This window comes from Haliaeetus leucocephalus, unplaced genomic scaffold (genome assembly GCF_000737465.1).
Source record: "Haliaeetus leucocephalus isolate CR32 unplaced genomic scaffold, Haliaeetus_leucocephalus-4.0 Scaffold228, whole genome shotgun sequence".
Lineage (NCBI taxonomy): Eukaryota > Metazoa > Chordata > Aves > Accipitriformes > Accipitridae > Haliaeetus > Haliaeetus leucocephalus.
Window position 1 is genome coordinate 8,137,823 of NW_010972664.1, and position 26,986 is coordinate 8,164,808.

Here is a 26,986-nt window from a genome sequence, read left to right on the forward strand (position 1 = left end):
TCTTAATATTTTACCTGTCTGAAACTGAAATTAAGAAATTACAGAAATGGGAAGCTTAGGAAATCCTCTGTTCTGCAATTTCTTAAAAGCCTTATTTCATTCAACCTAGCACACTTAGGCAGGCAGGCAATACAAAGAGCTGAACAGGGAGAGTCGTGTAGTATCGTTTCAAAACAATCAAAATGCATCTCAGGCCGTATTCCCCCTGGACTATAATGATGTTTGTGGTGCTTTATAGTCAGGTGAGTCGCCCTTCTCAAAAATCAATTTTCAAGGAGGATTCTCCTCTACTTCAACTATACAAGTAAGACCAGGAGCAACACTGGAGATAAGAGTGCAAGAGCTGCTTTCAGAGATTAGTGCCCATGCTTCAAGAGCTCAGCAGAGATCACACAGGAGGTCAAGGTGTGCACATGAGAGCTGTTTTTCCTTCATTTATGCAATAATGAAGGATTTGAGACCTTGCAAGTGCCTTTCTCCATCTGCCTTTGGGGACCTGACCTGTCCCTAGAGCTGCAAAGCCCAGGACCAGAGCTTCCAACGACCCCTTCTGGCCAGTCACTCCTTAAGCTCAGCAGCAATGATTTATTTTTGCCTCCGGGGCAAGATGACACAGATCAAGACACACTTAGGAGACAATTTTTGCAAGAAGCAGTTTTTAAACTAAGGACTCTAAAGGCTCCCAAACTGAGAATCTGAGTCCGTTCCCTCCAAAACCCACCTTCCTGCTGAACACACAAGAACGGAGCATTTCAGCCCTCACACGAAAAGCACCGAAGGAAGCACAGAATTAGGCTTTATTCTCTATTACATCCCAAATTTCTGTTCAGCCCAGGTCTGGGTCTTAAGTTCCCATGGGAAGACAAAGTGAAAATGCTGGCATCCTGATGCACAGACAGGGAAGGAGAGACCAGAGTTGCATCTTCTTCACATGCAGATTACTGAAAGACGTAGGGAGGCTAATAAGTAGATGAGAAGTTTCGAAATCCAAGAACAAAAAAATCTCCCATACAAACTAAAGCAGTGGCAATCTTTTCTTTCTCTATCAGTCCTGTTTAAAGCATAAAAACTATTCATAACATATTATACAAACATACATCTTCACCAGACAACAACTATCTACTGAGCCACGAAGTCCACATGAGCTGGAGGGATTTCTGGGAGCTGGAATGAAGGACGTTGGGTCTTTTGGCTATTTCCAAGCTACCTTCTTCCAACAAGGTTTTGGCAGCTCAGAACTGTTACTCTGAAGCTGGCACTCTTGTGATGAATGAAAGGCATGGTCTGGCTCTTGCAGGATGGAGTCCAAGTTCTCCAACCACGAGGACCACCTGCTCTCCTCCTGCACTAGAGACTGTGGAAAGCAGAATTAAGACGAGTAATGCAAATTCAGCCAGTTGACAGACTTCTGCCATCTGATCAAGGTATCATAGATAAAACCAGGTGACATCCACTTCTGCAAATCTATTTTCCTGCTGAGTTTTTCTTCTATTGTACATCTGTGATTTTGCCTCTTATGCACGTGGCTGTGGTCATCTCTCCTCTTTAAGCTCTTCATGCTCCATGTTTCTTCTAGTTCAGGTGGCGGTGGTTGGGGGACAGAGGATAAGAGGGGAGGTGAACTGCTGTGCTCGCAAGCACGTTTGAGACTGTGCAAAAATGTGTTCTCTTGCTCCAGCGTAGCAATCAGCTAGTCTGGAAAAGCTAGTCTGGCACGCACAACTGGTTGACTTTCTGCATGAGAGTACTTGGCATCTTTATAGTGAAATCTTTTAATAAATGTATTCATTTTTATATTCATCGATCTGGGCATTTCAAAGCACACAGTGCCCTTCCTTTCTCCCCCTTCTCCCATTCCACCTTCTTGCAGACTTCTATGAACCTCTCTCGTTATCACCCCAATGACAGACGGCCACCGTCAAATTGCTCTCCCTGCAAAAGGGCACTGTCTGCAAGGCTTGAGCAGCATCCCCACACACAGCTACACAAGGGGACATCACTTTTCCCTACAAACTGTACTATGTTTGAAGGAGCTGAGGAAGATGACAGGGCATGTCGAGGCAGTGTGAAAAGCTGTGAACAATAACCAGTTGATGGAAATAATGACGGCTCTCCGTCATAAAGTTCTGCACTGCCTTGGCAAGGTGTGTGAAGAAACCTTTGTTCACCACCTCTAATGCAGCAGCTCCTAAACCAGACAGACAGGCCAAAAGGATTCACTTAACAGTTAGTTCCTGCCATAAAAATTGTACTCCAAATGTTTTTGGAATGGCCCTCAGACCCTTCTTATGTGGAGGGGGTGCAACGACTATCCAGGGGAAGTTTTGCTCTTCCCCAGCAGTGAGTGCTCCACGCAACCTCAATGAACTGACAGCAGAGTTAGCCACAGAGCAACCACCAGGTGGTCTTCCACGACACACGCTAAATGCTGAATGGCAACATCATTTCAGAAACAGATGGACACTTTCTCCAGCTTTACAGCCGCTGGTTGCTTGTCCTGCTCACCAAGTGACCCCCATGAGGTGAGCAGCCCCATAGGAAAATGGCTCGCTCCGAGCCAGCAGCACAGATGCACACCACTGATGGTTACAGTCAGAAAGGAAGGTCTGAGTCTTGCAAAATATGGGTAGGTCTTCTAGGGCACAGTGCTCCAAGTTTTCCAGGATACCTCAAATCCTTTGCAGGAGCCAGTGGGCATTTAAAAATAAGCATTCAGGAAATAAATCTCATATTAAAATAAGAAGATGCTTTTGGTGCACCTATCATTAACTCAAAGGCACACGCTGTATCGAAGTAGTGCATTAAAAAACCCACTCAAAACAGTAAGGAAAATAATTCACGAAATAAAACTAGTAAATAGGAAGTTTCCATGATGTCTCCAGTGCAGGATCGATATCACTGACTCCAGCAGAATCCAGGATTTTATTTATAGCACTTCCAGCATTCTACTGGTGAAGCCTCTGAGAGAGAGCCAAGCACAGCTGACACACCGGTGTCCCCAGGTCTCCAGATAGCTCCAGTTTTCCCAGTCAGTGCTTGTTTCACCATTGCATCTGAGTGCAAAAGGCTCTGCAAGCTGCCAGCTTCCCAGCTGCTATTCGCTACCCTCTAGGTAAATGGCAAAATGACCAGTATGAAGCATTTCACTTGTGCTGCTGCTTCTTGGGAACACCCTCAGCGGAGGTAGGCTCTGGAGTCTTGGGGTCCTGATAAGATACTTACTCTTGCATCACCCTCGCTCTGTACGGTCTGTGGGGGGAATAAACTTCTCACAGCTATCTGATCAAGTGGTTCTTTTACAAGCAAGTAGAACTGGAAATCAAGATCGGTCAATCTGCAGAATTATGACCAATTAGTTGATGCAAGCGATGCATTACCAAAAGCAGAGCACACCAATGGCAAATGGTCAGAGCAGATTAATTATTTAACTCAGGGCAGGTGCTTGGACCCCCAACCCATTTAACAGCTTTTCTCCTGCCACACAAACAGAGCCTGTGTGGGAGCCTGGCTGATCCCCTCTTAGTACCACCATGGGGACTGGGAGTCTGCTGCAACACAGTCCCTGTGCACAGCTTAGTACCCAGGCGATGAGGCTTGCTGTTCAAGCTGTACTCTCTGCAGAAGCACCACCCTTCTGCCTTAGCTGAAAGAAGAGCAGGATACGGTGTGTGTCCCCACCCATGAAATGAGAGTATGCAATTACAGTGTGGGTGTGTGTGCCTGTCTCCCACCTAACTTTAGCAAGTGGCTAAGGCTTTGAGAGTGGCTAAAGCTCTCAAACAAATACTGAGAGTTGGATAACAGTCTCAGAATAAGTTTCACAGGTTTCATGAAATAGCTGTAGAAGAAGTAGAGGAGATACCCACCACGTATTAATATTTCTCTGTGGGGGACAATGCAATGTTTGGTCAACCCTTAAGACACCAAAGAAGTCACCTGAAAGGCAACCATGGGGATACCCCAATCAAGGAAGAGCAATGACTACACTTTATTAGATACCTAGGAATTCAACCATGAAGCAAAACCCACAGGAAACCAAGCTTCACTAGATCCTCTGCTCACATTTATTCTTCTTTCTTTTATAAAAGAAGTCTTCTCCAAACTCACCACTGGTATCAGCACACTATCCTGTCTAAAACAGGGGATCCACTCAAACAAAAAAGCCACTGAAGGTAGACTCAGAAGCCTTGTTTTGTGGCATAGTTAGGACATGGCCTCCCTCCTTGCCCATCAGTGTTTTGTCCCCTGTAGCCTAGACATACAAACTGGGACAGTTTTAAAGGCTATTGTATCTCAGATCACAGCTAAATTCCTGTAAACACAACCTTCAAAAAGGAAGAAGGAAAGAGCTTTAGCCTGTTCCTTTTTCTGTTACGTTAAAATGGCAAGAAAGACTTTTTTTTTTTTTCCTTCCCTTAATTATTCTGCTTTTTTCCCCCCCAAAACCCTTGCTTGAGCACATTAGGTATTCAGGTCTCCTGTGCCCTGGCAGGCTCAAGGGTGACTGAAGAACTAGTGGAATCATAACAGCACAGAATGGAGAATGGGGAAAGCAATAAGGGAAGGGAGCTTCAGTCAGACTCTTAGAGCTCCCAAGTCCTGGCTTGTTCCTATTAACAGGCACATTTGGGAGAAAACTTCCTTGGGAAGACTCACTGCCTGTGGGCTGTTGGCAGAGATGGGAGAAAACTCTCTGCTCACACCTGAGGCTCCAAACAGCTCTTCTAGGCAGGTTCATCCAAATGCCACACTCTATAGCAAAATGAATTCTACAGCAACACTGCACACTACTTTCCCAAAATAAATAAGCAAGGAAGTGATTTAAAAAAAGAAAAAAACAAACACCCTTGTTTAAGAAAAATGTTCATTCTTCTAGCCATCACTGAAAAAAAAAAAACCCAGCATAAGAGAGACAGAAAGCTATTTCCCCTTAAAATTCATTGCAAGTTTATTTGAGTACTCGATCATCCTCAGACATTCTGGATATATTAAGGACTGGTTTATGCTAGAAAAATCCATGCAAAGTGATTTCAGTTAAACTAATGCTGCCTTTTATACTTGTCTGTTAAAATAGTTTTGCAGCAGACTTTAATCCATACAGTCTACTTTGATAATTTAAGGAATTTAAGGGTGTCCTCATAGTAGGATTGTGGAAAAGACACACAGGCCAAATGCAAAACTCACTACCTCACATGTTGCAAGTGAAAAGCCAATTCCTTTCATGCCACCAAAGCAAATTCAACCCCCAAGAGTGCCCAAAAACAACATGAGAAAAATGTGAAGATTAAATTCCTAGGAGACTGACAAATGCTCCTCCTTTACCCATAGAGCTGCTGAGGTGCACACCACCACGTCAGGGACACTGAAAGCATGGCCCTCCAGCAGCTTCAGTTAAGTCTGATGCAGAAACCCTTTCCCATGGCCTGCGAGACATTTGCACCCTGGAAACACAGGCTGAGAGTGGGGAAGAGGCAGCCACGTCCCCAGCCAATGTACCACCTTCACCCTGAGCACAGCAGTGGAGCTGGGGGGGATAGATGTGCAGCCTAACAGGGGCTAAGAGTGATGACTGGCTTGCTGAGTTTCACCTCCACCAGTCTCCTACTTCCTTTTTTTATTTTAAGCTATGGTCAGTTAGGTCCCCGTGATTCAACCTTTTTCCTTTAAGGAAAAGAGTCGTTTATCTGCTTTCTACCTCTAGAGTTCATGGTGACTGCTGTGGTCTTACCCTGGGTGTTGACTAATACACTGTTCGGATAGGTTTTGAGACAGGACTTTCCACTAAACTGTGCAGGACTGGCTCCCTCCTGAAAACTGTTATCTCCGTGGAGGGAACAACACGCACAGCCCCATCCATGCATGCACAGCGTGGATGGCAGCAAGACTGTTCCTGGTGGGCGTCAGGCACACCATAAAGAAACTCCTCCACCAGGAGAGGAGGAAAGGCAAGGTCAGTGAACTCAGTCTTTCTCCATTTTGCTGTGCACGGCTACTCATGGAGTCAGTCAGCACTATGGGTTAGATATGACCACCCACAAGTACAAGCAGTATCACACCTCCTCAGAGCAGTCTGACATCTTCATCTATCAGAGCCGCATCTCACCAAGCCAGGAAACTCCCCACACTGCCAAGGACCTAAAGTAGGGACAAAAGAGGTGACCATCTTACAAATCCTCCCAGTAGCCCAATGGGAGGTTGGCTCCCCCTTAACAAGCAGGGCACCAAGTCCCCTCTTTCCCCAAACCCCCAACCACCTCCACTGGGACACAGCAAAACAGACCAAACCATGACAAACAGCCTCCTGCTGCCCAGCACTTCGGGTGGAGAATGGCAGCATTTGCCCAAGGTAAGAACAAAGTCCTTTTCCTTCGCTGTGTGGCGGGGAGCGCCTTGTCGGCTGTGCAACTGCAGGCAAGCACTGAACCACTGCCTCTCCAGTCTCCCCGCATCTGGAGTGAAAGCCAGTGATGCCCTGTGAGAGCCCGTGTTTATTGTCGGCAGCAGCAGCTCCTGGCATATAGTCCCCTGGGAAGGAAAGGCTGGATTGTAACCCGCAGCCGGGGATACCCGCAAAAGGAGGACACCGTCAGCTATACATGCTCAGGAAACTCACTGAAAAAGTAATTGCAAGGTCTGAGCTTTGTTTTTACAAACCCCCCAGTACCCATCGCATTATTAGGAGATTATGGAGCATCTCTGCTGACACACCTAACCGTATACACCTGTGAAAACCTCTCATTTTCCTTTTAAATATTTCCTTCCTTCCTGTCTTCCACTTTTTTTTTTATTATTATTTTCATTGTTTCTTTGCAGGTTCCTCATCTACCTTTGGACTCAGCCATTTAAACTTTAATAAGAGGCTTCACTGTCTATCTCCTTTTTTCTTCAAAGGCCCTGCTTTATTTTTCTGCCTCTTCTCAGTCCCCCCAGCCTAATTGTTGTTATTATTCTTAACCTTCAGTAGTTTCCTTTGCTTTCTTCTCTGTTCTAATCTCTCTGTGCTCCCATTTTCCCCCCTCTGTACTAAGTCCCTTTCATCCCTCACCTCTGTCTCGCCCCCGGCCAAGCATCCGAATACATGTGGAGCAAGCGTAACCAAGCATAAATATGAAAGGGATCATCCAATTTCAGCAAAACGCTTGCCCCTACCTATTCAAATATTTGACTTGTAATGATTAAGTCCAAGAAGATCATAATATTTTTTTTTTACAGAGCTCTGCAGGTCTTTAATAAAGCTCAGCCTCCGCCTCGATGACAGCCAGGACTGCAGTTGCTGAGCTGTTTCCTATGCATTACAGCAGATTTGCTCCAAGGTAAGCGAGAGGGACGCCTGAGCAGAGCGCTTGAATTATAAGCGAGGAGATTTCATTCCCCAGTTGCTGGTTTATTGAAATTCAATGCCTCCCTCTCACCTGCCACTTTGTTATGCTAACCTCTTCTGGCTGGCCTAAAATTTCCAGTCCACAGTGCAGGCAAGCAGCCGCGCTCCCATCAAACCCGGGGACCCGGGGAACTGCGCCCTGCAGCAAGACCTGCTGGAGGTGGCACCGGCACAGCCTCTTGCGGGGCACGTCTCTGTCCCGTCGCCAAGCGGAGGGGCCGCTCCTCCTCATAAAGGGCCTTAGATGTGGGGGTGTCACTAAAGGCTGGCCTCGGTACCAAGGGACACCAGGCAACGGTCACGCTGCGCATCGGCTGATAAGAAGGGCTGCGGGGGGCTCCTCTCGCCTTCGGGGGGGACCCACCAGGGTTTTGAAACCCTTGCAAAGAGCACTTGCCAGGTTCGCGCACTTCCATTGCACGCAACCTCGCTTCCCTCCGTACAGTACGAACTACCGCTTCACCCCCGAGGGAGGGGAGGAGGAAAGGAAGCCGTCTCCTGCTGCCAAGGCACGGCTCCCACCAGATTTCCACCTTCTGAAAAGCACGTGGGCTTGCAAGCCACACCTGACAGCCTGCAGAGCAGCCGAGATGGAGGAGTTCGGGGCAGCGCAGTCAGCTGGCACCCAGGATGCCAGCTCCTCCCGGCCCATCTCCCCAGAGCCCCGTGTCACGCACTGATGTCTAAGAAGAAAGATTAAACCCGCACGCAGCTCTGGGATAAACACATGCAGGAGTCACCAGCCCCTTTCGCCGCTCCTCCCAGCCAAAAACACAGAGGCACAAGGAGGGCAAAGCATGGCCCACACCAGCCTGGCACACCGCGCAGGGAGGGCATGGTGAGGATGCAGACAAAGAAACCACACTTGGAGTGTAACAGAGCCCTGGCTGGACAGTCTCACTGCACTTTGCAAACATTTCATTAAAAGTAAGCCCCCCTGAAGGGAAGAAAACAGCATTTTCCTTTTCCAAAACAGGGGAAAACATGCAAAAACTGAATCGTACATGCCCCTGGGTGAGGCAGTAAGACAGAGCCCATCCTATAAATGCCCATCAAGGAGTATAATGGTTTTGACATAGCACTGCCACAGCATCAGCAAAAATACTGTGTCTGCAGAGTGGAACGGGACTAGAGTACAAAGTCCTCTCCTAACTCTGTGCCGTCTCCCTGTTTCTAGAGGGGACAGAAGGCTGCTGCAAATGGTAGCGAAGACCACTTCTTGCCAACCTGGGTGCACCAACCTGGCTGAAAAGGAAAACAGAATATATCTGGTTTTGTTTTATCAATATTTTGATTTAATTCCCATTCACCTAGGCTTTAAACTGGCTGTTGAGACCTGCCCTCAGCCATGGAGATGCCCTCAGTAACCTGGAAAGCCCTGGGTGAAGATTTGCTAGAGCAAGCCTACCATAACCTTCCAGATGCTGCTGCCCCACGCCAGTGTTGGAAGGGGTCCCCACCTGCCCAGTGCACACCCATTCATCACCAGCAAGCATGTCAGGCTCCACAGGGAAGAAGGTGCTCACGTTTAGAGTCCTGCAGGAAAAGCAGGTCTCGCCAGTACAACCAGCCCCACAGCCGCCGGCAGTAAACTCTGCAGAGGGAAAGTTTTTGAAAACACCCTGAATTCCCCAGCATCCCCCTGGCTGCTTTCCCACAGGGCAGACCTCAAACCAGTCTCTCACCAGGAGGAAATAAATAAATAAAATAAAATACACCCGTGTGTGGCCTCATGCAATTTTAATCACACTAATGTCTGCAAAAAGGGGGGTAGGGAGGCGGGGGCAGGGAGGGATTACAGTGCCACTTGTTCAAAGCGCTCCCGTTTATTCCACATCTGCGATCCCTTTTGAGCTCCCAACAGCAGCGAGGAGTACGAGACGTACAAAGTGAGCGTGTACCACGCGCTGAGCTGTCTCTTTGTTTTAGTCACTGTCTGCTGCTAATGTCAGTCTGCTGCTAATGTCAGCAAGAGAGCACCCCAGGGATCGACGCCTCGGTGCTGTGCCAGCTAATTACACACTGACAAAAGCACCTGGGGGGGGGGAAATGAAAAAAGAGAGGAAACCGAGCATCCTAAAAACCAATGGATAACTTACTGGGGGGCCAGGAGCTAGGGAGACCAGATCTGCTTCCCACGGGGCTGGAGAAGGGGTAACGCATGGGGGGGACAGAGAGCACCCTGAACTCCACTGGGAAGGGTCTTGCCCCACAGCAGCAAGGGCACTGGAAGAGGGGAAGGGGACAGTGTGACAGGCCTGCCCAGGCAGCAATGCAATGGCACAGCAGAGGAACGCTGAAAAGGCAACTGTGGGCATCTCCAGGGGTGCTGGCAGAAGACGGCAGCAACAGGGGGAGAACAGGCCTGAAAAGTTTTGGGGACTGCTTCCTGCAGAAGCACTGGGCAAAGGAGCTGGAGCTGCAGGAAGGGAAGAGAAGCTGGTGGCTCACAGGGGTATAGCAATGTTTGTGCCAGCCGTGTTTCAGAGGTGGAGGAGAGGAGCTCATGGCAGGAGCAGGAGACAGCGAGCTGTCCCTCGCCTGAGCACGCAGCCCTGGGAGCCCTCATCCCTGTCTCTCAGCTGGCCTGCTGCTAAGCCGGCAATACCGATGCTCACCGGCCTCGCAGGGAACACAAAACGCTTAATAATTGTTTGGGAAGGGGTCCATGCACTACAGTACCTCCCTCGGAGATACCTGAAAGCCACCGGCCCATGGAGAGAGGCAGAGGCGACAGAGCTGCTCAGGAGCAGGTTCTGGCCCCGTGGGGGCTCAGGTATTAATCCACCCCTGGCCCCTGGGACCTGGCCACAGCTCCCAGACGGGGATTAAAGCCAGCAAAATAAGAATTTCAAACATGCATCCGGCAAACCCATGTGCATTCCCTGCAGCGGCAAATAATCAGGTGCCAAGAAGGAGATTAACCCTGTGGGACTGAAGGAAACAAAGGCGTAAGAGCTAGTCTGTTAAAGAAGCTGCTGCTGCTTCTCCCAGACGAACACAAATCTGAGCAGCAGGAACAAGGGCAGCGCCTGCATGAGAAATACCGATTGTTAGGAAATATAAGCCTCTGATTTTATGCAGATCCACAACAAGCAGCATGGAGATCCCTGCAATAGCTATTACGGCAGAGGTGGTGAGCCAGGTAGGTTCCTGCTCAGGTTGCACCATGGGATGCATTGCTTTAGAGTTTATTTTATCTGATGGTGAGCAGGCCACAAGGCCCTGTGCACCAGCCCCTGCTCTGCCAGCTGCCAGACCTACAGCAGGCAGCACGCAGCACCCTCAGGCACCGACTGCCATGCCCTGGCAAACGGGAAACAGCTTCTCGCTTGGGGTCAAAGTGACACAGGCTACTGATGGAGCAGCAGGGCTGTGGGGATGTCCTTTGCAGGTCACAGAGCCTGATTATTTTGGGGGGACACACACACCAGCCAAGCTGGAGGGGTCGCTGGACCTGCAGAGGTGGAGGAGCTGTGTCCTGGCCAGCGTCTGCTTGTTCAGGGGACCACCTCTTCAAAGCTGATATGGGGCATCACCCATCACAGAACAAGAGGCTGCTCCTCATTTGCAGGCAGATGCAGCCAGTGCCTCTTTTGGCAGGAGGCTCTTCCTGCATGCTGCTGGCAGGCCAAGAACTGTAAGAGACTTTCACGTGCTCCCTACTCAATGGCTAGATGTGTGCCATGACAGGCTTCAAGCGACACATCCCTAACGTTCATGCTGGTGCGGTGGGAACACAGTTCCCAGTAAAGCAGCCTCCAGCAGTAACACCTTGGGCTGTGATCTTGTCAGGTTTCATAAGCTTAATCAGGCTCTGCTCTGGCTGGCATAGAAAGGTTTCACTGGCAGGCTGGCTGTCCTGCTGCTCCAGACAGCGTCCCTGAATACTCAACAGCAGTGCTGCATCCTGGCAGTCAACAGGAAGATCTGCATTTTGGTCTTGACAACTTCAACCAGCAGATAATAAGGGACAGGACGGGTGGCCCTTTGGGCATCAGTTCAGTTGACCAGTAACAGGACTGGGACCACTGGCTCAAACCCATTACACTTCAGCAGCGATGGAAAGCACCTTCTAGCCTTTCGGGGAGAGATCCAAGGAGCGGAGGGTTCTCGGGTGGCTCCTGGGGCACACATGTCATCTAAAACATCTTATTAGTGCAAACTGTCAACAGTTATCCAGTTAGCCCTACCAGAGCATCCTGTGGCCTGAACATACTACAGGAGATGACAAGTCCATCTTCCTGTACCCATGGTCTGCAACAGGGCTGCCTACAGAAACTCATCCTACTGCTGCCACGAGGCTGCTCAGCAGCCATACAGCACTCTGAGCTGACGCTGCGCTTATCTACAGCAACGGGCTCTGGCTAAGCCTGACCGCATGGACATGATCAAAAGCCACTGCACTGCTGCCCAGCCCAGTACGCCTCTGGTGTCCTGTATCCTTCTCTCCTCTTCCCTCCATCCACATCAGACCCTCAGCAGGAGCGTCTTGAAACAGATGAGATCTGAGGAGCCCCATGTCTCCAAGGATGCGCACACAGCATGCGTTGCTCTGGCCACAAACACAAGGGAGCCGAAATGATCTGACAGTGCTGGGCACCAGCATCTCCTTCCCCACCGCTTGCCAGCCCCTGTGACTCACAAAGTCACTTCAGAAGAAGCTCCTCAAAGCACCGTCACTGCCTCTGGCTTCCCAGTCACAAGGGGAGAGGAATAGAGGGTAGGAGGCAGCAGCGTAAAGGTAATTACTGCATCCCAATGGCCCTGATGGAAGACAGCATTGAAACCGCATTGCCTGCTCTGGAGTCAAGAGCCTGAAACAGCATCTAGGGCACTCAAAGGATACATGGGAAGGGTGGGGGAAGAGCCCCCACAAGGCCCCTGCAGAAGGAGGCCAGATGGAGAGGCCGGGACTCATGTCTCCAGCAGCTTTGGGGCTTCCTCCTATTGCAGGAGGGAGCAAGGATGCTCCTTCCACCCCAGACACAGTCCCTCACCGGTCATCCCCACGTGCAGCTCTCCCTGCTCCAGCGCCTCCGGGATGCCACCCTCCTACACACCCTGCTGCTCTTCATGACACAAAACCTCCTGTCCAAGGTCTTCCCACCTGCCGCTTTCACCCTCCCTCCTCCTCTTGCCTTCCCAGTGCTGCTGTTCCTGCTTTCCTTCCTGCTCCATTTTCAGCTCACTCCCCCCCACCCTTGTTTTTAACTCCCTCACCTCCAGTCTCCCTCAGCCCACTCACTCTCTGCCTTGCATGCCTCTCCATTTGCTCCTCTTGACGTTGCCTAGTCCAGCACTAGGACGACCACAACCTTCCCTTTCCCCAGCAAGGGCAGGAGCCCCTTGATTCCCCCTGACCACACCGCAACCAAAAGGCTCCATCTTCGGCTCAACTTACCCCACAGCCCAGGACCCAGCTCGGAGGCAGGAGCCCCTCATGCAAAGCAATGCTCATCCCCCAGGGCCACCTGCGCTAGCCACTGTGTCCTCCAGATATGCTCAGACACTCACGGGGCTTCAGCTGCTGCACAGCTTGAGCGGGGCTTTCTGGATGATGGGCAGCGCTCCTAACTTTACTCGTTAGATAAGCTCTGCAGTGCCACCGCACACGTGTGGCCTGAGCAGCATCCCTCAATAGCGACACATTGGCCCAGGATATCGCTGCAGAAGGGAAGAGCCTGGAAGCATTCCTGTGGCTGTAGTGCATCTCTGCACTGTCCCAGAGTGGCTGCCCCTCTCAGGACGGCCCTTCTGGCCAGCACCCGCAGCCAGGGAGCTCCTCCGAAGCACAGAGTCTCTCCAAATGAACGGCCCATGCCTCTGGCAACCCCACCTCTCCACCAGCTTTTCCTTCCCTGTAGGTTAGCATTCCTGTGCCAGCGCTCCCACCTTCCAGCCGCAGTGCCAGGTGGGCCATCCGTTGTGCATGACCATCACCTGCAGTTTTGCAAGGAGTCCTATCTGCGGACAGGTGGCATCGGTACACCTGAGAGAACTCAAAAGGTGACAACAGACTGCCAGAGCGCCTGTGGTCATCTGTGGCATGCTGATGCAATTCTCCAGCCGACAAGGCTCAAGAGCCTCACATTAACCCTCTGATAAGTAACCTGCTGCTTTGCAATCTCTTAGTTTCCATGCAGCAGCACAATGCCATAAAAACCTGGTCTCTTTAAATGTTCTCACCCTCAATAAGTTGGCATTACAAGTTACAGTTGTGAAATGCTTTTGGTAAGGAATGGCTTTATAAAAAATCTTGCTCTCTTGAATAGGTAGCTAAAAATGAAGAATGACAGGGTCTGAGAAAATTAAGTGCTCAGAGCACATTGTGCCTACGACAGAGGCATCACTGTCCAGAAAACCCTGCCTGCCGTGATACACTCTCCCAAGGCAGGCATCCCTAGCTACAACATTTCTTTGCAGAGCCCTAGGTTAAAATGATAACTAGTACACAGTAAGGAATAAAGCCCTAAAGGGCGCATTATCTTGAAACACAGCGTCAGGGAACCCGAGCAGGACAGAGCAGGGACACCGATGGGCATCTAGCCCATTTAGTACCAACTCAGCAAAGGAAGATCCCTTAAGGCAGAGGCTCATTCAGATTTTAAATGGGGAGCAGAGCAGCCCCACCTCTTGCCTCCGTAGGGCCAGAGGGTAAAATCACACTTTTCTCTGCATTCAAAAGTGCCTTTGTTCAGGTTCGCCTGGCTAGCTCAGGCTTTGCTCTTCTTTGTAGGCTCTCAAGAAACGTCTCTTGTTGATGGCAAGGGCAAGTGGGGCAGCTAATCCCACCCCATTAGCATCCTCTGAAATACTCCAAGGACTACGGATGCTGTCTGGGCGTGGGCGGCCAGAAGGCGGCTCTCGCTAAGCCAGTACGACTTCTGGATGTGTGCACACACATCCAGCCCCAGAGCTGTCTGCCGTCAATAAAGCCTGCTGGAGGGAGGGAGAGGATAAAGGAACAGCCTGCACATGGCTCGAAAGGAGACTTTTCTCCTACAAGCACAGCTTTCCCAATGCCAAGGGTCGCCACTGCTCTTCTTTTCTGAAGGTGGCATGAAAACCTCAAATTGGAGGGAACACCTTAGTGGGGTGTTCCCTTAGAGGGAACACCCCCAGCCCCCCATGCTCCTAGAGGCTGCCCCAGCACAGCCTCTGGTAGCCCCAGGGGGCAGATACGTGGTTGGTAAAAGCCACCCCCTCCCCAAATAATGAGCCAGCGCTGCCTGCAGCACTCTCACGTTCCTTGCAGCTCTCCTTCCCATTACATCTCCTATCTATAAACAGCTGTTTGGCAGTATTACTAATCAGTACCGCGTGGAATAACGTTATGTTTCCCTCAACATTACTATTTTATATTCTTTCCTCCCCACCTCCAGCTGCTGCTTTCCTTCCACCACCCCCAGCCCAGAAAGCAATAATACATTTCTTCATTTTATCCAGGCTCTACTTTTCTGATAACATAAACAATTTACTTATAACCCATGCAAAAAAAAAAATAATTAAATACTGTTAAACCCACTTAAAATAAATACTTGCCGAAGGAATATCAGCTGGAGACTGCTCTCTGACTTATAATAATCCCACTGCGCCCAGGGAAATCCTCTTAAACCTATATCAGATAAAGATTGTAAAACTGTTATAGGGCTAAACCAATAGGGCAGCCACAGAATCAAGATGGAAAATTTCTCCTCTCAGCTTCTCCCTACTGAGGGGCAGCTCTGTCCCAGTACAGGTCAAGCTTCTTTCTCAGCACATGAAGCAAAACCCTGTACTGCCTGGCAGGAGCTGGAGGAAGGGGGAAAGGCCAGTCCTGCCAGGGCTTTGGGCTGGAGGAGGAGGAGGAGGGATAGGCTGCCTTGGGACCCAAAGCCTACCTCTGGAGCACCAAAGGATTGCTCTCCTTTCCCTGCCCCCCCCCCCAGCAGGCAGCAGAAGCAGAAGAGAGACCGTCTGATGCTTTGAACCAGAAGAAATCCGCCCCCCGGATGCTCAATAGCAACATCTCTAAGTTAGCAGATAAGGAGCCCAAATCAGAGGGGACCCACTTATGCTTCTGAGCCCTCCCAGGGGTCGGATGGCAGCAGTGGGCTTTCAACTTTTGTGCTATCCTATCTGATAGGACAAAAAGGATCTGATGTATGATTGGTAATGCTGCCAGGCTTCTGGGTTTGCTGCTGCTCTGCGGTTTGCCTGAGCACTGGCCCCCAAATAAAGTTTGACTTTGTTTCATAATTCTTCAACAAAAAGATGTGCATCCACACCACAATGAGCATGCAGCTTTGTGGCACAGAAGCAGATTAGTTCAGCAATGGGCACTGCGCTTCCCCTCTGGTACACGGTGACTCAATCGTTCACCACCAGACCTACTTGTTCTCCAAGACGACCCAAGAAAAGCATCAGCATCAACAGCAGAAACAGCTGGCCCTGCCTCTCAGGGCAGCAGACCAACAGAAATGCAGAGCAACCAAGTCTAAGGGGCTGTAACTAAGGCACAAATAAAGCAGTCCTCCAGGGAAAAGAAATTTAAAAAAAAAAAAAAAAAAAAAGAGGAGTGGGAGGAAGGAATAAGCACAGCAAAAACCTCCCCAGAGAGGCAGCAGGAAAAACAGGCAAGGTGGAATGTGAAATTTTCGCTGGTAATCAAGTAACGGCTGCTCCATTGCAGGATTTCTCAGCGCTGCAGCTGGCTGGAGCCACAGGGACTGTATTACACTTTCAGAGTTCACTGAGCAATTGCTAAGGCAGGGGACGGGTGCCATATGTTACCAGCTGCGCTCACAGTTATCGCTTTCCCCATTTAACGCTGAGACACTGTTTGGAGGCAGAGAAACAGAGAAACCTGCACACTTCGTGCCTCTCCCCCACCACTCGGTATTCTGGCAAAACTGCCAGAAATGCCAACAGGCTCTGCTGGCGAGTCCAGGAGCAGGTCCCCGTGCCACAGAGTCACCAGGCTGTGCTGGCCACTCAGTTCCGACGGTACCTGTCACAAGCGGGGAGGCACAGGTGGGAAGAGATGGGTGCCCCTCAGCCACCCTCCAGCGAGGCGGTTGATAAGACCAGAGGCAGCCCCTGGAAAGCCGCCGAGCACGCAGGAGGTAGCAGGCAGGTACCAGGCTCTGCCCAGCCCATATTACAGCCTGCTGGCTCCACCACCTGCTCGCCCGACCCAGCCCAGCTCCTTCTGGCTCTCCTTTTGTGCTTCGTATTTTTTTTCATCTGCCAGAGCTTCTCTCAGTTGTCCACTTAGTGAAAAAGCGATCACCTGGGGGAAAAAAGAGAGGCGGGGGACTGCCCAGAGCACATTGGGAGGAAATGTTTAATTCAGGATGGAAGGTGGCACCAGACTGTTCCTAACACCAGAAGACCTTTTGTTGCCCATGATTAGCAAGCAGAGCTTGACCTGAAAGAGCTCCCTCACATGCTCAGTTCACTTTCTTGGAAAGGATGGAGATACGAACCTAGGGTCCCGAGTAACCCACCTGTGGTAGAGCTGGCCTTCAAATGCACCAGGATCTCTAGCTAAAGATTTTTCTATCCTAGTTTAAAACCTTTGCACATAACACCTAGGCATTACAGCAATATACACAAACAGCCTATACCACCAATCGCTCTTCTCAGAGGGACAGACTGGGACGCATCCTATAAATCAGTAGGACATTGAGGATTACCAAATACCTCATTTTACCAGGAACTGGCAAAGCATATGAGAAGAGCTGGCAGGACAAGCAAAAGGGGCATGTGTTCTGACCAGAGTGTTGCTTTTGCAGCGACTCCTTTCCGGGCAGCAGAGGACCCCAAGCCTTGCAGCCTCCAGCCTCACTGACACCGAAGAGGCAAAGGGCTCGGCAGAAGAGCGAGTGCTGCAGTCCCATCAACCCGAGAGACGCCTGACTGGAGCCAAGCGTGGCTGGAGCCAGCGAGAGAGCAGACTAGAGGGCAAGACTCCGAGCCTTCAGAAAAGAGGCTTTTGCAGGATAAACTGCTTTAGTTTTCAGGGATCATTTTAACTGACTGGTCTGATTTTACTATTCAGGCTCAGCGCTGCACAAAAACCTACCCAAGCAAAACACTGCAGCTCTTTACAGTCTGAAGACAAGTCAGGCTTCTGCGCCTCCCTTCCTGAGAACTAAGAGACATAGAAAGTCTGGAAGCGAGAAGGCTCATTTTAAAGACCAGCTTAGATTTGCGAGCAGAGGGCTGTGCAATTGCCTGAGGCCGTATTCATTTACATTTTTAGAAATGCAATTTAGAATAAAATTTTTCTTACAATGCATAGGTACAAGTGTACAGACATGCATAAAAAACCGACACGTACTCTTCTTGTAAATCTTCTCCACACGCTAGCTAAATTTTTAAGGTACCTCTACCTCAAAAGAGACAATGTAGGAAAAACATATGGAATACAGTGATGTGCCCCAAATGTGTCCAATACCAGGTTTTTGAGAAATGGGTAGGTGGACCAGGCCAAAAAAGAATCAGTTCCACAACTGAGAGCCCTCCCCACAAAACATGTCACACCTGCAAGCTGCCCGTGGTTTTGAGGGACAGAGCAGGAAGGCGAGGGAGGAAAAAAAACCAACAGCAAAGAACAGAGAGAGTGGATACAATGGATTATCCACTTTTTCAGGCATGGTCTGCCTAAAATTTGTTCCATTTCTCCTGCGCAGACAGAGGTGGAGAAGCGATGTCACATAATACAACAATAAGAAATTAAAAATTAGGCAAGCAATTCCAACAGGAAAGAATAGGAGATGGCATACTGCAACAAAACAGGAGTAATTGGAAGTGTTTTGCAGGAAAATATAGTAACAGGGAATGAGATAAAGATACACAAAACAATGAGTGAACCTCATCTAGCAATGCGAGGACAGGTACAGCGATCTGTTATAAGCTGGAAGAGCTAGCCCATGCAATTCATTGCCAGATTGTATATGACTAAAGCCAAGATTTAAAAAAAGACAAAAAAAAAAAAGACTGGAAATTTAAACAGGTCTTAGTGCCTTCCTTCCTCTTACCAGCAGCAGTTTTAAATCTGGAAGGGGCATGGAGCCTATGGACTGGCTTCACGCTCGCCCGTGCCTCAGCAGGCTGTAAGGAAGCAGCCCCTCCCGCCACCTCCAGAGCCGCCGGCTGCAGGGATGCCGGCACCCGGCTCCCGCACACCTGCCCGCGGCACCGCGGACCACCAGCCCGCTCGGTCTGGCAGCACCTCTGAGCCTCACGGCTTCTGCAAGGGCGAAATTGGGTGAGCTTAAGCAGCTATACTTTCAAGACATCAGAAATGACCAAGCAGGACTGGAGATGAATCCTATTCAGCATCATTACCCAGCAAAGCTGAAACATAAGCCTTTGTTTCTAACTCCCACTATCTGAGGAGCTCAAAGCACTTCACAATTATTTAGCTTAGACTTTGTGAAAGGCTTGTATGCTATTATCCCTAATTTTACCAGCTGGAAAACGGTGAGGGAGATGGAGAGCGCCATACCCAGGGACACGCAGCGAGTCAGCAGCGTGATAGAACCCGATGCCTGCAGCCCCCCACTGCTCCGCAGCATCAGAAACCGGGTACTCTGGTTTGCTGGTGCAATTCCCCAGACTGTGCCCGTAGGAACTGCCAGAGGTAAATATGTTTACCCCTCCTCATTCCTCCCCTGTTAACAGACAAACACTCCCTTTCCATCCATAGCAGGAACAGAAAGAAAAAGCAGAGCAGCATAGGTCAAATTTTTTTCAAGGCTACTACAGAGAGATTTAGGCATGTAAAGGAGGACAGTAAGAACAAACTACCCTGTGTCTAGCTGCAAAGGACCACCTAGGAGAAAGTATTTGATTTTTAAAAATTTTTTTCTTTTTTTTTTCTTTTTAATGTCAGCTAAAGGGTAATTTGAAAGTGAAGGACATTTTAATCCTCTGGGGAGCTAATTACTGCAACAAGCACAGCCCAAACAGGCAAAGATGAATGTAACTCACAAAGCAGGAATTTCAGCAACACCAGTCCTAGAATTCACTTTGGTTAACTGATGGCTTGGCCAAATAAAGCATACGCTTGCTTCACGGATGTAGCAAAGCTGCTGAGATGGCCTCAGAGAGATTAGGACATCAGTGCTTAGGATCTCCAAGTCCTACCTTCGTACACCAGAGCAGAGCAATAGAGACAAACTCCTGCAACCTCTCTAAAGAAACAAGAAACATATGAAATGCAAATACTATGCCAGAAAAAAAGAATTTGGGGATGTACAATAGGTTGCACCTGGTTGAGATCACCAATGTTATGCCATTGTTTAGCACTGAAATCACCACTATATACTATTTTACACCTTTCCTTAAACACCCTCCCTCCAAACTGCAGCCTAATAGTGGTTCCTACTGCACAGCAGCCAAGCGGTTCATCATGGGATCATAGGACAATTCAGGGCGGAAGGGACCTTGGGGGGTCTGTAGTGCAACTACAGGGTCAAGCAGGGTCAGCTAGAAGGTCAGACCACGCTGCTCAGCACTTGATCCTATAGGGTCTTGAAACCCTCCAGAGACTGAGCCTGTGCAACCTCTTGGGGCAGTCTGAACTGGTCGTTTCAATTTCTGCCTGTTGTTGCTCATCTGCAAAAAAGTCTGGCCTCCCCAGGACAGGAGCTGCTTGCTTGTGTACAGTGACAAACACTTTCCTCTGTCTCTCAGGAGGAGGAGAAGAAAAAGGGAGCATAGAAAGAAGAGCCCCCAAAGACTTCTATCAAAACCAGTAGATCCTTGTCTGCAAGACTGCCACCTCTCTCTTCGACACCTCCCTCAAGCAAAGCCACCTTCAGCCCAGTTGACAGCTAGAATAATCTAGCAGCCACCGAGGTCCACGTGCCCCACGTGAGCAGAAGTGACTGCTCTCGCCCTGAGTCCCCCCAGGAGCAGACGGTGCTCTCCAAAACATGGCAAACCCGCAACATGACTTTCTCCTGCTCTGTGCGCAGACAGATCACGTATGGTAGCACTTGACGAAGAAGAGGGAAAGCTGCTGGCAACAAGCAGCGGCAGCTGGTACAGGTTAATGAAAGTTCATTTTTTTCTTTTTTGCTTGCTACATATCCTTTAGCTCTCCACAGAGAGATTCTGGCAATTTTTGGTTGAAAGTTCAACAAGAGAGACCTGCTTTCTTCTCTTGAATGCTTGTCTGAGACACATGCAGCTCCCTCCCTTCCAGTCCTAAGTGTCTGGGCTGCATAAGTCTTTCTTCCACCTCCTGTGCCACCAAATCCTCTCAGATACACCCTACAGCTATCCTTCTCGTCCCAGCCAGGGGCTTGCAGCTGGCCACGCAGTTACGTGCCACAGTTCAAGGGCACAGAGGACCCCTATAAGACACGCTCCTAAAGGCATGGCTGATGTACCTGTGGACTGAGTTCTGGTCTGCAGAGAGCTGCAAGTGACGCAGGCAGCTCAGTGTCTGGAGACGAGACCCCACTGAGCACAGCTGCAGCCAGACTAACCTCAGGCAGAGAGGCAGCTGGCTCTTCATCCCACCAGTGCCCTTGCCCACCACCACTCCCAAGCCTGGCACGATGCTGAAACTTCACCACAATGGGGCTGACAGCCAAAAAAACCACACCTAGCCCCTGGGAACTGTCACATCCAGGCAGGACCCAGGGGAACAGGGCAGAGATCAAGGCACCAGCCTACACAGGCAGGGTGAGACCAGCGAGAAATAGCAGAGAACAGAAATGTAGCCAGGCTGAGAGGGTGGACAGGGGAGCCACTGAATAGCACCTAGTTAGCACAAATCCTTTCTGCCCCCCTTTCACCTAAGCCTGGCAGGAAGGAGATGCCAGTGACGATCCCTGCAGGCAGCGTCAGCTTCACAGCAGCTCCTGCCTGCCACAGAGACAGCCGTGTCTTGAGTGCTGCTTGTTTCCCAAGTCTGCACCAAAATTGCTCCTTCCCACTCTGCGGTACCATGGAGGTTGTGGTCTCCCCCCCTGTCCAAACCCCTTTCGTCTTTTTGCTTTAACTTGTTTAGGATTGATGCTGTACACTGCTTCCCTCAAAATAAAGAGTACAAGAGCTGTCACCTCCTCAAGTGCTTTGAAACCTTTTCTCCTGCTTCATCACTACTTCTTTAAGAAAAACCTCAAAGCTTGATTTCTTCCCTCAAACCACTTACTTTGAAAAAGAGCTCAATGTTTTTGGGAGCACAGATAAAAAAACCACTGAGATAAAAAGTCTGAAGCTTCTGAAGAGGTTAGACCTGGGCCTCTTGGCTCTTATCTAGGTAAGGGTACAGGCACACAAACAACTCATTGCAGAGATATAGTGGAGTACAAATTTGCAGTGACTCATGCACTCTGAAGTAACTGCCATGTGCTCACTTCTACCCCACAGCAAAACACAAGTTTATTTACCCATCAACATAAGATGAGAAGCGCAAACCAGCATCTCAGATTGCACAGTGCCCCTGCAGCTTTACCACTTAAATTACTGCACAGAAACCTCTCCTGCCCATATTTCAAGAGTTATTAAGACAAGTGATAATTCTAATGACAATCTTCAAACTACTGCTGTCCTGCCAGTGGTGATGCGATGTTACTGGGATGCTGCTTTCCTTCACCTGCAAATTCTTTGCTGTCCTTAACTTCTTCAAAAAGCAAAGGAACAGCCCAGATACTTCTCACAGCCAGGAACAAGCAGGCCAGGACCCTGATACAATTGCCAGTCAGGTGTGCATGGTCCCCAGATATCCCATTTAATCAATCCAGTTTTGTACTCCTCTCTTCAGTATGCCCAAGTGTCTTCCCAATTAAACCACAAAGCCAGAATTTCCATCAGTTGCTTAGGAGTGCCATGGAGGAAGTTTCCAAAAGCAGCCAAGTCTTCAGCCACTACTGGAAGAATTAATTTCACTCAACACCAGCTGCCTAGCCCAAGTCTAACATCTAGGCTCTCTGTCAACTTAGAGAAGGACGCACTTAATTTAAACAAAGATGGGTTGCTCTCCAGATTTGTCCCTCTCTGTCCTCTGATGGCAGATATTGCCTCAATATCTACCTCAGGCCTGGTGTTAGATGAGTGTCAGGCCACTCGCATGATCTTCTAAAAATCTTTCCCCCACATCTTGAGTAAAAGAGCATGAACTAGCCTCAGCAATTTCATATCAGCCTCAGGGAACTGAACTCTGAAGGCAAACTATGGAGCTACAGACTTTGTACATGGCCTAATCCTTTTTTCATAAATCAACCACAGGGCTGCAGTTCCACAACATCCTAAAGAGCTGCACTTTTTTTTTTTTTTTTGCCACCTTCCTCAGCACCTGCAACTCAGTCTGAGGTGTCCTAAATTCTTCCTCCCAACACGTCGCAGCCCTGGTATAACTCCTTCTTCCCAGTGATGTAGCTCAGGAGGAGACAAGGAGTAGCAAGATACAGAAAGACTTATTTTTGAAGCAACTGAAGGAACTCGAAGACTGGTGAAAAAGGTTAAGCCTTGATACACATTTCTCCATGGCAGAAGGCCCTTGAACCGTATTACTGGCCTCATTCCTAGCTTCAGTGAGATTAGCACTTGTGCTGCACGCTCAAATTCAGGTAAGAGTCCCACAAAGTGCCTGGGGAGCACTTCTTACTCCAGGCTATCAGAGACATCAGGTCCTCAAAGTGGTACTAGATCCCGGCCAAGATCTCAATGAACGAAAAGGAACCTCAAGTGGAGACATCAAAAATGGGAGAGGGACAACCAACCATGCTTGCTGTTCATAAGGTGTATAGAAATGTACTTTCAAATCCAACCAGCACATCTTTGAAGCTGACAACACTATTTTTTAGCAGCTGCAGGGCCCTGGATACATAGCCCTCAATCCTGCTCAGATAGCAGGAGCAAAGACACATCCCAGCTTCTCTGCTGCAAGCTGAGATGTCCCAGTGCAGACAGCACCCCATATACTGCTGCACCAGTGTCCCATCAAGCTCCCCCATCACAGGGCAGTATCACCTAGGTGAAAAGGGGAGACTCTTCCTTCAGCTCTTCCCTCAAACCACAGGACACAACAATTCAAAGCTCCCAGAGCAGCAAGTCTAAAATCAACACTGCTCCAAACCCATCCATTTCACACAAAACAGAACAGAGATGCTAACAAACCTGCCTCCCTCCAGGCTTTGCTGCTGCCAAAAAAGAGCCACTCAATCTAATGAGTCAATTAAAAATTCATAACTGGATGAAAGAAAAAAAAAAAAGGTTTGGTTCTGTTTCTGTGAAAATGAGAACAGTAACTCTCATTTAGGTCCCATGTACCTCTTCTTGCATATTGTCTGCAGCAACAAAGCTGGCCTGAAAACCCATGACCTGTAGCTGAGAGCTAAAATGATAGGCAAAACCAAAAAGGGTGCATGTTCTACCCAGCCCTGCAGAGAGGAGCCCATATCCCCAGCAGGACTTCAGGGTCCAACAGGGCTGAAGTCAGCACTGGTTCACATGAATGGGAGACAGAGGGGAGGCTCTCTGTAAGGGCTTGTTGTCTACAGGTCATCACAGGGGGCACTCTGGAAAATTCAGTTTCTGTCAGAGTTTGGTTAAACCACAGAAAACACCTATGCAGATACACACACTCAAAACGCAACTGACCCGAAGTCACTTCTCAAGTGACTTTTCAGAAGTGAATTAAGCTAAACCAAATTAGGGCCCCAAATCCTGAGTGCAAGCATCCATGAAGGAACATAACGTGATTTAACTAATCCACTAGAAGTTACTTTAGATCAATCTTCTTGAGCATCCTGGACACACGTAAGCCCCAAAGCCAATGTCCTCAAAGCACTATTCATGGGTGCCTATGGAGTCCCAAATCTTACATGCCCTGTACCAGTGGCAAGGGTGGGACAGAGCAAAAGCATCTCACCCAGCAAGCCCCAGGCTGGCCACCGAAGCAGCTGCTGAGCTACAGTTAAAACAAGGAGGGCACTGGCTCCCCAGCCCCCGGGAAGAGTGGGAGAGAAGCTCCCTGCCACCCAGCCATCGGACACGCTGGCTACGTTCGCCCGCATCCCCATCCCGTGGTGCTGCATCCCATACCAGCAGCTAACGCAGGTACTCTCACTTGCTCTAACAGCTCTCCTGTAAGGACCCCAGCTCGGGGGCTGGTTTCCACAGGGTGCAGCTCTCTGGCAGAGTGACCCAGCTGAAAACTCTGACTGCCACAACTCCACCCTGCCCCCAGGCACTTTTTTCACTGGGTGTTGGTTTTCAATGGGCTTCACTCCCTGAAGTGACTTTACAGCAGCAGCACTGACTCAGTCATGTTTAAACTAAAGGGGGAACCGCAAACTTGGACACCTGAGGCAAATCACGGAACTACAAAAAAAAAATAGAAAAAAATTATTCGGGCATCTACCTCCCAGCTGCTCATGGATATCAGATGGAAAAGCAGGCACCTAAATGAGCAGCTGCACCCAGGCCATGGGGCTTCACCTGGGAAATTGGCTCAGCTGGTACCTCTGAAGGGAAGGAGCCAAGGTGCACACAAGCTGGAGGCAAAGAAGCACAACCCAGAGGAGGGCTATTGTGATTTAAATCCACACCTCCTCTCCTTTCACAGTGGGTTTCCTGTGTCAACATGGCCTGAACCAGCAACACCCTGACTGGCTAGCACGTCTGGATAATGCCAAAGTGGTTTCCAAACCAGAGACCTGCAGGCTCACAAACTTCTCCTAAGGAAAGCAAGCCTGCTGTCTGTAGGCTTGAATTTGCTAGAGGGGTGTTTCCGCTGCGGAGGAGCTCTTTTAGGAGTCCTTCAGCCAAAGAGTTTGATGGAAGCTATTTGACTGCCATTAGCCAAGTTAAAGTCTTCAAATCCAATCTCATTTTGAGATACAGAAAGCAAGCTGAAGCTTGAAAAGGTCAAATCAGCCAGTCAGAGAGGTGCCGTGGAAATACTCCAGATTTCAAAGAACCTGTTTTCGATTTTTCTAATGCAGACAAAAAAAACCCACCAAAGCAACTCCGCCACATTCATCTACAGACAGCTCAATTTGATCGGTGTGCTGGTTTCAGGGCGCATTCAGCACTGCCCTCTGTTAAGACCCTCAAGAGGACTGTCTCCCCTGTTCCCTTTACGTGACGCTCGTTATCACTCCTCTATTCCCCACGCTGCTATTTCACCATCTTTGGCACGCAGCTCTCTCCTCTGCAGTTTGTGCCATCTGGAGCAGCCTCCCTACCCCTTTCTCTCTGCATAAATCAGTTCCACATCCCTCTTGCTTTCAGCCACAGCTTCAAAAGTTCCTCTGCCCAGCTATGCTGCCTGGTGTCTCTTCTTTGTAAGGGTCTTTCTCTCTTATTACTAGGGAAAGCTTAGTATCTCCTCTGTCTCTATACGCTGATTTCCTGCCATTCACACCACCATGCCGCCTCCTCTCTGCTCCTGTTCTCCCTCACTGGTGTTTTTTCTGACAGCTTATGTGGACTACATTGCACGCGGGGGGCTCGTGGGTTTGTGCCGCACGCTGGCTGGGAGACGCCCCGTTGCCCCAGCCTCGCCGTTAGCAGGACAGCTTACCCACGAGGTTCATCTTGGCGCTGTAACTCCCAAAGTACCTCTCATCGGTGTTGGGCGTGTGGCACTCGTACTCCCCGGCGTCCCGGTCCTGCAGCTCGGTGATGTGCAGCAGGACAGCGTCCCCCTGCACCCGCTCCACGTAGATCCCCCGGCTGCGCACACGCTGGGTGTAGATGGCGTAGGGGAAGGAGGGGTCGACGGTGCTGACGATCTGCACCTCCCGCTCGGGGGCCGAGGGCAGGTAGATGGACCACTGGAAGTTCTGCTCCGCCGGGCCCTGGTAGCCGCTCACCTTGCACCACAGCGTGATGTGGGACCCCTCCGTGCGGTAGAGGGGTCCCTCCTGCACCGTCACTTGCCGCTGGGCCAAGGCCATGCCTGTGGGAGGAAAGGAGCCCAGCGTTACTTCCTGACAGGCAGCCCCCCGCCTCCCCCCAAGACGTACCCGTCCTACCCCTTCTGTGGCCGTGCTTGGCAAGGCAAGCCCTCACGCCCCATTTTAAAGCTGGCACATCGGGGTCTGGCACAACACCCCCCCGGCCACATTGCTGCTTTCTTGCTGACTCAGGGGAAGTGTTTTTTTAAAACGCCCCATGAAAAAAAGCAGTGTTGAGGTAACATAAAACCCTTGTCTGGTAGCAATAAGAGTCCAGGCACGAAAAGGCACTGCACCACACAGCAAGAAGCCAAAAACTCCGGCTGACAGGGCTTTGTTTTCAGTACTACTCTTATTTTCCAACCCCACCACCCCATGATCCCAGGCACGGGTTGCTGCCGGAGGGCACTGGGAGGTGGCACGTGGCCGCTCTGCAGCACCCTGCTGCACAGGGGCAGCCGCGGCTGGGGCTCCCCGCTTCGGCAGCGACTCCCTCCTGTCCTGCCACAGCCCAGCCAGGACTGCCTTCCACCCGGGGAGAGGCTCACCTGCAAGCCAGGAGCCTATGCTCCCTCTCCTTGGGCTTCCAGGCCACCCAACTGCAATGCCGCAAGCACTCGTCCTCCACCAGCAAACCTGCTGGAGGCTTCAGCTGGTACAAAATCCCATTCTTTTTCCCCCAAACCCAGTGTGC

The 26,986-nt window shown here is 49.9% G+C and overlaps 1 protein-coding gene across 1 annotated transcript in view; it reads right to left on the reverse strand.

The window, feature by feature from the left end:
* IGSF3 (immunoglobulin superfamily, member 3) overlaps positions 1-26,292 on the reverse strand; it is a 69,153-nt gene extending 42,861 nt beyond the window's left edge. The window contains exon 1 of the mRNA XM_010567252.1: positions 25,917-26,292. Coding sequence (XP_010565554.1) covers positions 25,917-26,292 — 376 coding nt within the window. The remainder of the gene's footprint in view (positions 1-25,916) is intronic.
* Between the last annotated feature and the right edge of the window lie 694 nt (positions 26,293-26,986).